The 15,423-nt window shown below is 42.7% G+C and overlaps 1 protein-coding gene across 1 annotated transcript; it reads left to right on the forward strand.

The window, feature by feature from the left end:
- The first annotated feature begins 537 nt into the window (after positions 1–537).
- On the forward strand, positions 538–11,640 carry phb2b (prohibitin 2b). Its single transcript, XM_083766969.1, has 10 exons — positions 538–629; positions 1,536–1,671; positions 2,670–2,754; positions 4,400–4,479; positions 4,727–4,911; positions 6,881–7,010; positions 7,522–7,625; positions 8,113–8,190; positions 9,491–9,567; positions 10,141–11,640. Exons 1-10 carry the CDS (start codon positions 609–611, stop codon positions 10,166–10,168), a joined length of 924 nt encoding a protein of 307 aa, XP_083623095.1. The 5' UTR covers positions 538–608; the 3' UTR covers positions 10,169–11,640.
- The last annotated feature ends 3,783 nt before the right edge of the window (positions 11,641–15,423 follow it).

Here is a 15,423-nt window from a genome sequence, read left to right on the forward strand (position 1 = left end):
ATTTCTAACCTATGAGCTTTTGCATAAACCTCCACCCTCCACTCTCACACTTATCAAGTGTCGTAGGCTATACTGTTTGATAACCGATGAAGTATATTATAAGCCTGTAATGATCTGCTGTTGGTCCGGACCATAGAGTTATGATGAACATTTTGATCTAACCTCAAGTTTATGTAGTGGCAGACAGTGCAAGTATTTGGACTAATAAAGAAACATGTAACAGGATGACCCCAAATTAGAATATTACTATACAATCGGGATTCGGGGCCAAATTAGCCATTGGGCCGGTGGCCCAGGGGCCCTTGCCTCTCAGGGGCCCCTCAGGGAAACTGGCCCGCGCAGTACTGGGTTTGAGGCCGTTGATTGTGAAAATTTGTGTTACATTTAGGTAAAAAAGATGATAAAAAATGAAAAAACAATATACAATTAATAAACAACTCCAATAACTTATATTTCTTCTTCTCAGAGAGGCTAGAGCAGAGCAGGTCAACGTTGAACAACTGCAAATCCCGGCGGTCATTGCGGCACATGTGTCCTGACTGTGACTGACTGTAGTACTGTCGACCTTGTCCTTGGAGAAGCTTCAGCTGCTTCACTGAAACTCAAGCATGGCAGGCAAAGATCCGACCGTGAGTTTGTTGGATTATATCAAACTATTAGTAAAACAAGTAACGTTAGTTTATTACGTCGCAGGGTTCATTTGGGTGCTACTAGGCTGTAGTTTACTGTACATAAACCTTGAGTTGACTTTATTATTTATTTGCGGTTTGAGGGAATGAGCTAACCACGTAGCTTGCTGTCAAACATTAGCTAGCCTAAGGTGCAGTTTACGTTAGATTTATTGACGTAGCAACTTAATATGTTAACTACAAATAAGTCTCTCTCCGTGTATATCCACGAAAGCACTTTCCAGTATCAAACACTAATAAATCATGGCATAAATAGGATTTCTAGGCTGTCGCAAGGCTAGCTTAGCCTAGCTAGCAGGTTGCTTGAACACTACTTTATATCGCCTTTATGACAGTGATGTTGCAAGACAAATAAAAGGTTATAGACATTCAATGTATGGCTATGCTGAGCCAGTCTGCATTGTTTAGTGTCAGTAAAGTGGAACTGGAAACATGTTGAAGAGAATTAGCAGTTTCTTCATGCTGCACTGTCACAGGCCTATGTCTAAAGCAAAATGTTTTAGCTATTCATCTCATACGTATCTGGAATAGATTGCAACTTAGTTATTAAAACAAAATCTTTCTTCTTTCTTTTTTTAATATATCTAAATAAGGTAGCGGGTAACGTTAACAGTTACCACAGATGACCACCAGGTGTCGCAAATGATTTGCTGAAACAAGAAATGACAAATGGAAAGGTTCAATATGAATCTGCTGCTGTACACTGTCAGATGATGTCACATACAGAATTATGTGGCATACAATGATATATAGTTGTCTTTAGGTTTTTAGACCTCAGGCTATAATAAACATTGTAATGTAGATACCAACACTGATGAATCTATGAAACGTTTGTCATTTCTCTAGCGGCTTCTCCAGCATCTGAGGGATCTGGCTGGGAGGATGTCATCCTCAGGGGGTGGCAGAGGTGCAGGGTTGGGGCTAAAGCTTCTCATTGGAGCAGGAGCTCTGGCCTATGGTGTTAAAGAAGCCACCTACACAGGTAGGTAACCGTCCTGCACGCTACATACTAATTCCTACACGGGTTGTGCTTATAACCACGTCCCCTGGCAAGTTAAAGGTATATTCAGTGATTTCACTCAAAAAACCTTAGGTTTCGTTTTTGGCTGTGGGACCCAGCCTTTCGTCCAATCAGGATAGAGAGTCAAAAACGAAACCTAAGGTTTTTTGACCCCCAGGGGTTAACTGGGGACAGGGAGGAACTCCTTATATGGCCAGCACACTCTATAGTAGGGAGGATTATCACAACAAAACAAAAAAATAAGTGATATTTGAATTAAGTGAAATCACTGAATATACCTTTAAGTTTACTGAGGTTAAGGTTAGGTTTAGGTATAGTTTTACTGAGGTTAAGTTTCTGGTTTAAGCATTAGGTTTAGGCTGTCAATCACAGCGACTGGCCAATCACAGCGCGTCGACTGCACAACCCGTGTAGGCTTTGGTATGTCGTGTCCTGCACTCTCTATTCTCTAATTCACAGTACTGAAGTGTAATGAAGCGCAAAATAAAAAAATCATAATATCCAAACGAAAGCTCAAGTTTAAATGTTTACTTATTCTTCAGTGAACCACATATTTGAGCAGGTAAGGACTGACATTTGCAGCCTACTGAAGGCCACCCACAGAGGCGGTGCCTACATTCATCACCAATCAGTCACCCATCAGTCAGTGCTCAAATAATATATAAACACACTCTTTGGCTCCTACAACGTTAGTTTGGATAGTTGAACCCAGTCGCCACCTCTGCTACCATCCTCCACTGTCCTCTCTCTCCCGTTCTGGCACACATGTTCGGGTTTACTTTTGCTAACTTTCATTCCTCTTCTCTCGATCAAATATGCGGACAACAAACGGACGACAATTACATTATGTGGATCATTTATTAATTCTTGATTTATTTGATGGAAAACGTTTACATGTTCTTAGAGATTTGCATTAATGTATCCTATATCTATGTGTGTTCATGTCACGGTGTGTCTAGTGGAGGGAGGTCAGAGAGCCATTATCTTTAACAGGATTGGAGGGATGCAGATGGACACTGTACTGGCTGAAGGGCTGCACTTCAGGTACTACTGCTATAGCCTGGGTAACATTTTGGGGTTTCTGATCCGGTCTGGAGCGGATGATAACTTGACTCATTCTCTGCTAAAAAAAGACATTGGGCAACTTTTATTAACACCCTGAGCGGCAAGGACGGAGTTCTCCACCCTATCAATTAGTAACGCCCAGCGCTCAGGACGGAGATTGATCAAAAGGACGGAGATTATTGATATCAAAACGCATGGCTCCACAGGCTGGGAGTGTCTGTTGCGCAACACTCAATGTTATTTTCCGGTGGGACATCATCGAAAATGCCCCCCCCCCCCCCCATTTTAGCTGACGAGATCGAAAATCTTAAAACGTTAACTTTTGATCTAAATCATTCACTCCAATTCTAAGAAAAGATGATGTGTTAGATTGATTGATTGATTGATTGAAATATTTATTAACAGTTTGTAGAATTTACAGTACATTTTAAGCACAAACTCAATACAAAGACTGTTAACTGTGAGTGGACGACCCAATTAAGCATTACACTTGTTTACAACAGGGTCCACATTGTTCAATTCATCAAAACATTTAGAGACATACAGACATTTAGAGACATACAAATAGACATTTCTATGTAGCTAAAGAACAGAACAGGAATTCATCATATAGGAAGCAAAAAAGGGAAAAGATACATTATACAGTGAGGGGAAATGGGGGGGGGGGATTCAGATTTTACAGAGGCCAGTTTCGAATTGCAGCCATACGTAGGTGCCCTTTGAGAGCGGTTTTGAAGGAGTCAAGGGATTCACATGTCTTAATGACTGTTGGTAGGCCGTTCCACATTTTGGTGGCATAGGAGCGAAAAGAATTTAGTCCCTTGTTTGTGCCGAATCTGGGTTGTACATGGTTTGTTGCACTCCCTCTGGTGTTGTGGGTGTGGACTTCGTTTACCCGGACCCGTCGCTAGTCGCGTTAGAATTAATCATACCTCCCGTTGTTGTCGATTGCCTCGAGAGTATTTTGGCTACATCTAGCTACTTCAGCCACATCCAGGATAGCATCCGGTCCGTCGCTAAATGTGCTCCGCTGCTATAAATCGCTGGGCGCTCTGATTTAATGGATTAAATAACCCCGGGCGTTTGGGGTGTTAAAAGTCCCAGATCGTCTAGGACGACATTGAACGAGTAATTTGTGTTATAATGCATCCAGCCTCGCTAGTATCATTTTACCAGTTCTTGGTGTCTCCGTCGCCTGGCAACCCTTTGCTTGGGTCACTGCACTCATCAGGTCGGAACCGGAACCAGAATTACCCAAAATAGTTCCCAGCGTTCAAGGGCAGCATAATGTTGGGGCCGCCGCCTTCTCAATAAAAGCCTTGATGCAGCGTATGAATCCGACGAGGTTCTTGAAGTACTTCTTGGAATAGTTTGTTTGGTATAGCCAAGCCAACTCGTAGCGAATGGCGAGACTAAAAACAAACACGGGGCACCAAAACTAGACCACACCTACACTTGATTTTTGGAACCATCACCAGGTTGAGGTGGAAAGTCTGGTGATGCAAGGTTACTACTGCTATGATTTATTTATCTCCTGGCTGTACTTCTAGTATTGGTATCGGTGCATCCTTCTGGCTGTCCGCTGTATGATCTGAAGGTTTTGATAACCGACTCTTTGTTGTAGGATTCCATGGTTCCAGTACCCTATCATCTATGACATCAGAGCCAAACCCAGGAAGATATCTTCTCTGACAGGCAGTAAAGGTAAAGGACACACACCTCAAATTTGCTGACAAATCAAGAGTGTCCTCAAAGTGTCACTGAGTAACAAATTTGCTGTAAGTCACGCTGACCAAATCTTGCAGCACCCATTTTATGAGGCTTTTTTCTGATGCAGCATTTTGATTTACATTTTCTATTGACATATTTGAGTAAATCAGTGGCATTTCTATTTGGAGATGGATGATGATGAGGAGAACATAATAACTCTTACTTGCCCCCCTTTATGTAGACCTGCAGATGGTGAACATAGCGGTGCGTGTGTTGTCCAGGCCCTTGGCCTCCAACCTGCCAATCATGTATCAGCAGCTGGGGAAGGATTACGACGAGAGAGTTCTGCCGTCCATTGTTAATGAAGTTCTCAAGTCTGTGGTTGCCAAATTCAATGCCTCTCAACTCATCACACAAAGAGCTCAGGTATTTATTTTTTTGCTGCTACATACGTTTATACATTGCCAGCATGCCAGGTCGCTAGGTGGCGGTGACGGACTGCCAGATAGACCAGTCACCCATGTACAAGAAGAACCACCGCTCCGTTCGACTTCCTACAAGGCTTTTTGTTTACATCATGGTTTTACATTCACCATCGGTGAATGTAAAATGGATGAGCGGGGCAAGGGAGCGCTTGCTCATTCTAGGGACATCTAAAGGACCAGGGGTGGTCTTTTAGATGGGTCCCAGCCAAGGACATTTTATGTCCAAAACTGTGGAATGCACTGTGGAATGCACTTCCCATTGCAGTCAGAACTGCAGCATCACTCCCAATCTTCCGCCGTAGCCTGAAAACCCACCTTTTCAGACTCCATCATGGCCCATAGCACTTACCCTAACCCCTTAGATAGCATTTCTGTTGGCTTAGATAGCATTTGACACAGACTTATAGCATGTTATGTAGACAGCACTATAATTGTATTGTATATAGTCATAACACGCCATAGTACATATGTATAGCATAGTAGTAAATATGTATAGTTTATATGTATAGTGTATGTATAGTTTCATTATATAGATATTCCACTGTTACTTTCTTAGCTTACGCATGTTTTATGATAAATGCTTTTATGTGATGTATTCCCATGCTTTTGTTCTTGCTTAAATGTAAGTCGCTCTGGATTAAGAGCGTCTGCTAAATGCCTAAATTGTAAATTGTATGAGAACTACTTCAATTTAGTTGAGTATTGAGTACAGCATTGCATCCAAGGACCCCCGGCGGGTGACATGATTGAGTCCTTTCTCAATTTTGTGAGTCTAAGGATGCAGGCTATTTGCGTCACTGGGCTCTGCATCGATGTAATTAACATATGCGTTGTGTTACGTGAGCCATGATGTCACAAGTTTTGCTGATTTCCACTCTGGAAGTTGTTTTCACAGCTAAACACTGTTCTTGTCTAAAGAAACATGCAGCCAAGGTCGTCATGAACGGGACTCGGAACAGCGCGTTGCGTGTTCCAAGTGTGGGTGGTGGCTATTTGTGACATATTATGTCACAAATAGCTAGCCGTATTTTGCAGTTTTCTATGAACACTGTTCTCGTCTAAAAGGGCCTATGTGTCATTGGCCCCAGACTTGAATTATGACATGTTTGAATCCAGTTATCCAGAATCCAGTCAGTTATTTTCTTAGCGATTGTTTAACTTTTTTTGATTCATAGAATAATCAAGAAGCACGTTTTTGATCAAATCCTCTTTTATGCCTCTGGTGACTGGAGGCATTTTTTTGTTGGGGGAGGGGGGGTTGTTCGTCCAGTCCACCCACCTGCCCGTCTGTCCCAACCTTGTGAATGTCTCTCAGGAACACCTTCAGGGAATTTCATGTCATTTGGCTCAAATGTCGTCTTGAACTCTAGGATGAACTTCGAGGTCGGTGCTCAAAGGTACTCTGGTGAAAGCAATATCTCACAAACACCTAGTGGGAATTTCATGACATTAGGCAAAAACATCCACTTACCTAATAAAGGTGCATGGGCAACGTCACTGATGTCACGAAATGCATTGAGACAATTCCTTCTTCACTGCATGTACGGTACTACGTCAGTCTGGACCAATCTGGGTACCCATCGGCAAAACAAAGGAAACACAGTGCCCTCTTTTCCTTTGAATTTGATGCGAGTCAGCTTACATTTCAATCACAAACCATATGCACTCATAACTTCCATCAGCAAAAAAATAATTCTTAAAAGTATCGACACAAAATCAAATCATTGACTTTTTAGTTTTTACAATCTATTAAATCAATGAATGTGATTTACTCTTGCAGCCTTTTGCTCTACCAACTCCTTCAATGTCTTCTTCCACTGTATTGTCCAACAATAAATAGAAATATCTATGAAATTAATCTTTAAAAGATGCATTTCCTCCAGAATAGCTTATTCATCTCTGTGTGCTAGGTGTCACTGTTGGTGCGAAGGGAGCTGTATGAGAGAGCAAAAGACTTCAACATCATCCTGGACGATGTGTCCATCACTGAGCTCAGCTTCAGTGGTCAATACACTGCAGCTGTGGAGGCCAAACAAGTCGGTAAGCACTTAACACTGCAAATATCAGTAGCAGATCTACATTTGATGGTTTTGTGTGACGTTGTATGAAGTACAGCGTGGTGGCAGTGGCTCAGGGGTCGAGTGGCCGGATCTGAACCTCAAGGTTCCCAGTTCGATCCCGAGCTCCCCCAGAGTTGGTGTCATTGAGCAAGACACTGAACCCCTAATTTCCCCCGATGTGCAAGTTGGTGCCTTGCATGGTTCCCTCCACCGTCGGTGTATGAAAGTGCATGTTTGAATGTAATGCACAATCTTATGTAAAGTGCTTTGGATTGGATAAAAGCACTATATAAATGCATCATTTACCATTTAATGTACGATAAAACGCAAAAAGTTAGAATATGCATATAGAGATAAAAGATTTCTGCCTGATTTATCTTTGTCCTCTGTCCCACCTAAGACGGCTGTTCAGTGTACACTTATTGGTCTCGTATACACCGTCCGGAACAATGAGTTTGTGTGTGTGTGTGTGTGTGTGTGTGTGTGTGTAGCCCAACAGGAGGCCCAGAGAGCCATCTTCTATGTAGAAAAGGCCAAACAGGAGCAGAGACAGAAGATCATCCAGGCAGAGGGAGAGGCGGAGGCTGCAAAAATGGTAATAACCACCAAACTAAACTGCTTTATAGTCTAGCACAGTGCGTCTCTGATGATTAGACAATGGGCATATTTAAAATGCTGGTGTTACAAAACTTGGGATTGGAAAATATACAATATAAATTCTGTCAATGTCTACTCACCTTCATGCTAGTGGACAGATATATATTATGAGCCTTATGTACACAAAAGGATGAAATGTGAGCATACAACTAGTCCATAGTGCTGGTGCAGACTCATTATGTACACAAAAGGATGAAATGTGAGCATACAACTAGTCCATAGTGCTGGTGCAGACTCATTATGTACACAAAAGGATGAAATGTGAGCATACAACTAGTCCATAGTGCTGGTGCAGACTCATTATGTACACAAAAGGATGAAATGTGAGCATACAACTAGTCCATAGTGCTGGTGCAGACTCAGAGTAATGTGAACTTAAGCGAAATCGACCCATTATGCATGATGGGAAATGTGTCTTTTTGTAGTTGGGCCAAGCAGTGACGAAGAACCCAGGTTATCTGAAGCTGAGGCGGATCCGCGCTGCACAGAACATTGCTAAGACGGTCAGTAGTACTTCCTCTCATATTGTGTACAGCTGCTAGAATGTTTTTTAGTCTTTCCCAGGTCGGACGACTGATTTGCACGTCAGGACCGATGCGGGTTGGTGTTGTTTGGAAACTTGTATGTACAAAACCGTAACCTTTCAGCTACCTGGCAGAGCTACACGCTCTGTCTGTACATAGGCTATTTATGAACCCGGCCAGGTCTCCGCCCGGCCGGGTTGCCTGCCCAGGTGTGCGTGTGTGTGTGTGTGTGTGTGCGCCTTATTGAAATGTATATATTTTCCTTTGTTAACCTCCTGGTGGACACAGAGCCAACCACAGACGCTGGACTCGCATCCTGTTTGGATCTTAGATGCTAAATAAATAGCGTCAATGCTAGCGAGCTAAAATAAAGCCATCCTTGCTCTAGAAAGCGCCAATGTTCCCATCTAGACCCCCGGATAATCAGCAAAGACCTCCGAACATTGCACGTTTTATCCAAACCATGGAGAGCCCTGTAGATTTCGAGTTATTCAACTTTTTAGTCAGCCTGTATAAAGGGAGGTAAACAGCAGCACGGTTGTGCAATCCGGTCTAGGATCGCTAAAGAAGGAAAGGCCAAGCCAAAAAAAAAAGAAATCAGCGATCTGGTTTGATATCTTTAATATAGCTTATTAGACGGAACGTTACGCCAGAAGCTGTTGCCGGTTGAATTCCAACTGGCGGAACCTTCCGTCAGAAGCAGTACATTTGTTAATATCTATTCTATATTTGGTTCAGTTTATTCCGTTTTTTTAACACGTATGATTTAGGAGGGGATTCAGCCTCAAACGTTTTTATACCACAACCCCATATTATGAGGGACTAGTTTTTTGGCAGCCCATTTTCTTTATAAAAACTAATTTGCCTTTGGTTGCCAAGGTGCGAACCTAACACGAAATCCAGTTTTGATTGCCTTCTGCTTTAGAATTATTTGCAGAATAATTGTTTGCTCCAAATTATATTTTGAGCTTGCACAGATTACATGTTGGGAGCGTATGCGACTAAGATTGTCGAGTTTGAGCCCTGATTTCTTTTTTTTTTAAGTACATTTTATTCAAAGAGTTAGATCATGTGCAGTTTTCACAGAATGGGTAGATAAGATACTAGAGCCCTGATTTCAAGTATGCATGAAGTTGCGGTTGTCTGTCAAAGATTGATTGCTGTTAACTGCTGTTAATGCTGTTAATTTTGCACGTAAAAGCATTTTGTTCCCTTGTTGTCTATGTAGCTTTATTTACATTCTTTATCGTTTTATGTTTGTTTTTTGTCTTGTTTCCAGGTAGCACAATCGCAGAACAAAATTTATCTTAGTGCTGACAGTTTGGTTCTCAATCTGCAAGATGATTCATTTAACAGGTAGGTTTATATTCACTCACAGTCAGACAGACAGACACTGCAGTATGTCACTGCTGACCAAATAAAAAAATTATGTTTATGTTGGCATCGACCGGGTTAGCGGTGCCGGAGATTAGCTGGTAACAGACGGACGGAGTGCAAAACATACTCTCTCCCCATGCCTTCGGCCTGGTGGAGTCAATAATGGGGGGGGGGGGGGGAGAATATATTTATGAACATGATTAAATGTGCTGTATATTTATCAATTGCTGTTAGAGAGTTGATATATATACAGTATATAAACAAACAGTTATTTTTTTTACCCAGTTGTATCCCATTCGTGATTAATTAATTTTTTTAAATTAGATGTCAGACTCACCAGCAGTGGTGTAATGGTGATACATAATGTCGTGATTACCGTAATATTATTTTTACTTAGCTTTACTTGCCATGATGGTGCCCCATGCAGCGAGCATGACACCACTGCTGACCAGATGTATCAGTAGGCGGAGCTCTCTGAGTGTCTGTCTCCGTGAGACTTTAAATATGGCGACTGGTTTAAAGTGTTTGCTTCCATTTCTTCCCTTTCTGCAGTAGTCTGTCACTGGGCCTGAAAAAGTGATGAGAGGAGACGTAGGGAGAAGAGGAGGAAGGGATCGGTAAATCTGCAGGAGAAAGAGGCACTAGTGTCGTTCTCGTCATTTGAATTTTACATTTATGCAAAACTATGTCAGACTTGTGAGTGTACGTGCGTATCATTAACAGAACTGCATAAGTAAATCAATTATAATTGTACATAAACATTCTAGAATAAAGCTGTAGATTTGACAGTGTGTGAACTAACATATTACAATGTATGAACATATTGTAAATTCTACAAGTTTATTTTTCACCAGTATACACATTTACACATTGTAAATTTGGCTTGATACCATACCCACCTAAACAGTACTGCAAACTTCTGGAATCATCTCGAGGACCTGCTAGCTGCTAACTACAACTGGTGCTGCAGCTTTGAAATGTACGTTACTCGATCCAAACTAAATCTAGGCACTCTCCCCTTATTTTGGGCATTTTTAGTCTGTGAGCTTTATAAAGCGAAAAGGGTCACAACAAACCCTAAATAAAACAAATTGCGTAGTCGAGACAATGAAAGCCAAGCGCTCTCACCATGGAGCGCCAAAGTCCTGACGTCACTCGCTCATCCACTGATTCGGCCTGGTTCATGGAAGTAATGTCTCTATGGAGAATAACATGGGCTCATCTTCAAATAGTTTCATATAAGCATTGTGGTCCAAAAATAAACAAGCTGTCTCTGCGTTATTGTCGGGGAGGTGTCTGTATCGCTTGAGACAGATGATACAGTCTGTTTCTTCATATCCATATGAAGAATCAACTGACTGTCTGAATAACACAGTTATTATATGAGGTTATCTAAAATCCCCCTATGGGGATTACAATGCAAATAGAAAGTACATGAACCTGTGGATTTGCGCCCTCTACCGATATTGACGTCAGACTTCAGTGCTCTATTCTGGGGTTGGCTATGCCATTGGAAGTGCACGTTTTTATGTGATTGGCGTTCTACAGTTCTTAGACATTCTACACAGTAACACATAGTAGTAGAATAAGAATTTCGGAAATGTAAATTTGGTAGGGCTGCACGATTATAAAATGATGACCGATATCCGATCATTTGCAGGATCATATCTGCTGATACCGATGCTAAGTGCCTAAATTATAAATTTACATTTCCGACATTTACCAGATACTCTCATCCAGATCAACTTACAATTGTCCATGTTCAGATTAAGTGCCATGATGGATGCCTGAGAAAATGAAGTAAGGCTGCAGACTCTGTTTGTTACCACTGCAGTTATCGTAAATTATTTGATTGACTGAATGGTTGCTGATTGAAGGTTCTGTGCTGTTAATGTTCTGTGTCCTAGATTGGCTCTAAGGCTGTGCGGTCTGAGCTCCTATTGGCTCTAAGGCTGTGTTGTCTGAGTTACTATTGGTCAGAGCCGTTCTGGTTCGAGTTGATCTAATAACATCTGCTTGACGGAAACAAAGACTTTTTTTTTTAAATGCCAACATCTGTTACTTTGTCTTTCTTTGTGTGTTCTGCCTTTTTGGGGGGGGGGGGGTGTTGGTGTAGTGTTCAAGTTCTTACCACTACAGCATTAATTAGTTTGTTTATTAATACTAAACTTAAATGCAAATTATTGCTTTTTCCAAAATTGCATACTGTATGTAATTGCATATTTGTCCTTTGTCAAACAAGTATTACTACAGCTATTGAATTGGAAGTTTTGGGTAATGTTAATAGATAAATCAGGATCATGAGCTATACATTTGGATGCATATGTTTTATAAACCAAGCTGGCATTATGTTTGGCTTGTTTATAACATCCAAAGTACTATGACACTGCCAGAACTACCTGAGCAGTAGATTCCTGTTGTCTCCAGCAGGTGGAGCTGAAGTACACCGTGGAGGTCAGCTGCTATAATGGTAAATGGTGCATTTATATAGCACCTTTATCCAAGGTGCTTTACATGGATTGTGGATTACATTCACCCATTCACACACCTTTTCATACTGTGCATTACATTCACACATTCACACATTGATGGTGGACAGGTGGAGGAAACCATGTAAGGCACCAACCTGCACATCAGGAGCAATTAGGGGTTCAGGGTCTTGCTCAAGGACACTTCGACACTAACTCGATGCACGTGTGTGTGTGTTCTCGTAAAGGAAATGGTTCACTGTGTGCTGACTGTTGTAAAGGAAAACGGTTACCTCTGCCTGTGTGCTGAGACTGTTGTAAATTAATATGGTTATCGCTCTGCTTGCCTCTGTCTCTCCCCGTTTCTCTCAACCCCCCCCACACACACACACACACACACCCCTCTCCTCCCCAGTGGATTGTGTTTGCTGTCTCAGCTGCTGTGCTGCTATGGTAACGGTGACCTCATGCTGTGAACGGTTGCTATGGTTATTATGGGTTGTGTGACTTCAGAGCAGGTATGGTCAGTTGCTATGGTAACACGGCTACCGGCCTAGCAGGCATCTATTTCAGTTATAACACCCCCACCAGAACACTTCTACAGAGTACAGAGAGAGAGAGAGCGTGCGGGGGGAGCCAGATAGAGGAACAAAAATGACTTGCTATAAGGTCATTTCCTGTTTCAGAGGAGGAAGTGCGCCTCTAGACTACAGCCGTACTCCAGAGCAGCCTCTGGCAGTGCAGGGGGTGTGTGTGTGTGTGGGGGGGGGGGGGGGGGGAGAGAGCTGAGCCGGCTGTTTACAACTGTAGCTTAAACAAAAGGCCTAATGACATTAGAATGATGCTGATAGTTGACCATAATGGGACCATTGTTAGCATGTTGGACTGAACAAGAGGAGGAGAGGATGGTGACGAAGAGGAGGAGGAGGAGGGGATGGGAGGAGAAGGGTTTCATTGCACTGGTGAGAAGCACAAAAGAGGAGGAACAGAGAAGCAGGCTCAGTTTGACCTTAATGTGTTGTCCTTGGTGCATTGTATCCTGAGATATGGTGCATCCAAAAACACTACAACAGGGACATTGATATTGTGATCACTTCTAACATGCCCTTCTTTCAACAATGGATTGCACTCGTCGTGCACAGCCTTGAGCCCCTTGTACCAAAACCATATTCTGTGAGATGTCATCGTCATAGCAGTCATTTCCATATCATTATTTCCCTATGCAACCGGCACTGTCGTGCAGCACCACCAGCAGCAGTGGTGCATGGCATCCATATGATCCATGTCAGTCTTAAGCCTGATTTATATTTTGTCGTATGACGATCTATTTTTGGCGAGTGACACCGCCGCACGGAGGATTATAAATTAAGCACTAGGAGGAGTACACTGAAATAAAGGAAGACAAGGGCGGGGGAGTTACAGGCTGAGGGAAGGTCAGCAGTGGTAGTGCTACGGCGCGCGTGTGTGTGTGTGTGTGTGTGTGTGTGTGTGTGTGAGAGAGTGACAGTAAGGGGAGTGGTCAGGTAATCTGATACGAGTGTTTGTCTGTGTGTGCGTGTACATGTGTGTACTATGTGGCAGTGGGGAGAGGGAGGGGGGAAAGAAGAAGGAACACCTCCAAGGATAATCCTCTTTCTGACTGATGGAAATGAGTGAGGGGGGGGGGGGGGGGGGTAATCCGAGAATGGATTCTCCTGAGATGGTTAGAGACTGAGAGCCGGAACGGTGTGTGTGTGTGTGTGTGTGTGTGTGTGTGTGTACGTGTGTAAGAGATTGTTTTTAATTCATTCATTTTTAATTATCTCTCAATCATTCCATTGTTGTTCCTTTCCACTCCTTTCTATTCACAAATACAAATAATATTTTACAATCTTTTTACTGGATGAAAAGTTGCTGTATGATCACACACCCTGCTGTGTCCAGAAGTGGGATCGTCTTGTACTCTCATGTATCAGTCTCAGATTGACAGGCTTTGACTGGGTTTCGCTGGCATTCATTCACTCATAGCACTCAACATCTGTTCATGTGAAAACCTAAATCAGCCAGTCAGTGAAAATCTATTTAACAGAAGTTCTAAGGACATAGAGAGAAGACATGTATGTATATCAATTCTGTAATGCTATCCAACACCTACTGACAGTAGATAGACAGATGTCAGTATGCTTGTAGATGTGTTGTTCGGCTCTGTGTATAGGCTGGAACATGTCTCAAGGTGAGTGACTGCGAGAGAGGGAGAAAGCACTCTAGCAGGAATTCAAGAAGGCATGTTGAAACACATACTGACAGCACTGTCATCACCTTTCTTTCTCTACCCCCATGCTCTCTCTCTCTCTCGCTCTCTCTCTCTCCCTCCCTCCCTCCCTGGCTCTTTTTGCCCTCTTTGCCTAAAATTGTAGTAAGTAATTGTGTTTATAGTTTGTAGACCCAAGTGCCTTGGATCCATTATAGGCTGAAAGGCCTTTTTAGCCAAACTGACAAAACATTTACTCCTTGGCTTGCTTGCTTGCTGGCTGGTTTGTTGACGGACTGGTTATTGGTCTGGTTGGCTCACTCGCTCACTGCTTGCTTGGCTGACTTACTTAAACGGAGAGACAGGCCTGGACAGAGAAGGAATGCCCTTCAGATTAGATTAGACTGAATGTTGTGCTACTACATCATTCCATATTGCAGAATGTACAGTGGCTATTGGCATATCTTCATGTAACTCTGACATGACCCAGGCTTATGGCCTCAAGGCAATTGAAATATCTAATGGATTTAGCTTCTTCGTAAAACAAGCTAATGAATTACAGAGTAATGGATTTTACTTTAAAGTGCGGCCTCTTCTCTCCATTGTGCTACCAGAATATAAATGAACGCCCCATAGTTCTGTGGTGGAATCGGAGACCTATTGCATTAGACTTATGCATTAGCAGCCCATGCTCGATGTAAAGGAGTTGCTTGTCTCTAAGCAAAAACTAATGACACTGTGGTTCACAGCACACTCCATCCCTCCCCACTCTTCATCTGGCTTCTCTCCTCCCCTTCTTGTCTTGTCCTCATCTCTCAACTCCTTTCCATATTTCTCCCCTCCTGTCCTCTCCTTTTTATTCCCCTGCCCTCCTTTCGCCTCATCTATCTTGCTCATTTGTTCCTTCTCTACTCGCCTTATTCTCTAGTCATATATGCTCTCTTTTCCTTTCTCCTCTCCCCTCCCGTCTTGTCCTCCTTCCTCTCCTCCGATCCATCTCCCTTTCACAGTGTCAGTCTCCGGGTTGTCATAACAACCGACAGTCTTTCGCCAAGATCAAACGGTCCAGATCCAGTCTGGGTTGTAGCTCCACTCCAGGCTTTCCCTGCCGCCACACAGCTAGCACTCTGCAGTGTC

This window comes from Protomyctophum parallelum, assembly GCF_964188405.1.
Source record: "Protomyctophum parallelum genome assembly, chromosome: 6".
Taxonomy (NCBI): Eukaryota; Metazoa; Chordata; class Actinopteri; order Myctophiformes; family Myctophidae; genus Protomyctophum; species Protomyctophum parallelum.

What these genes read in the sequence shown, in the direction of transcription:
- phb2b (XM_083766969.1), top strand. Translation starts at nt 609, where the DNA reads ATGGCAGGCAAAGATCCGACC. An exon ending in TGGCAGGCAAAGATCCGACC is followed by an intron (nt 630 to 1,535) that starts GTGAGTTTGTTG and finishes TCATTTCTCTAG; the next exon opens with CGGCTTCTCCAGCATCTGAG. An exon ending in GCTGAAGGGCTGCACTTCAG is followed by an intron (nt 2,755 to 4,399) that starts GTACTACTGCTA and finishes TCTTTGTTGTAG; the next exon opens with GATTCCATGGTTCCAGTACC.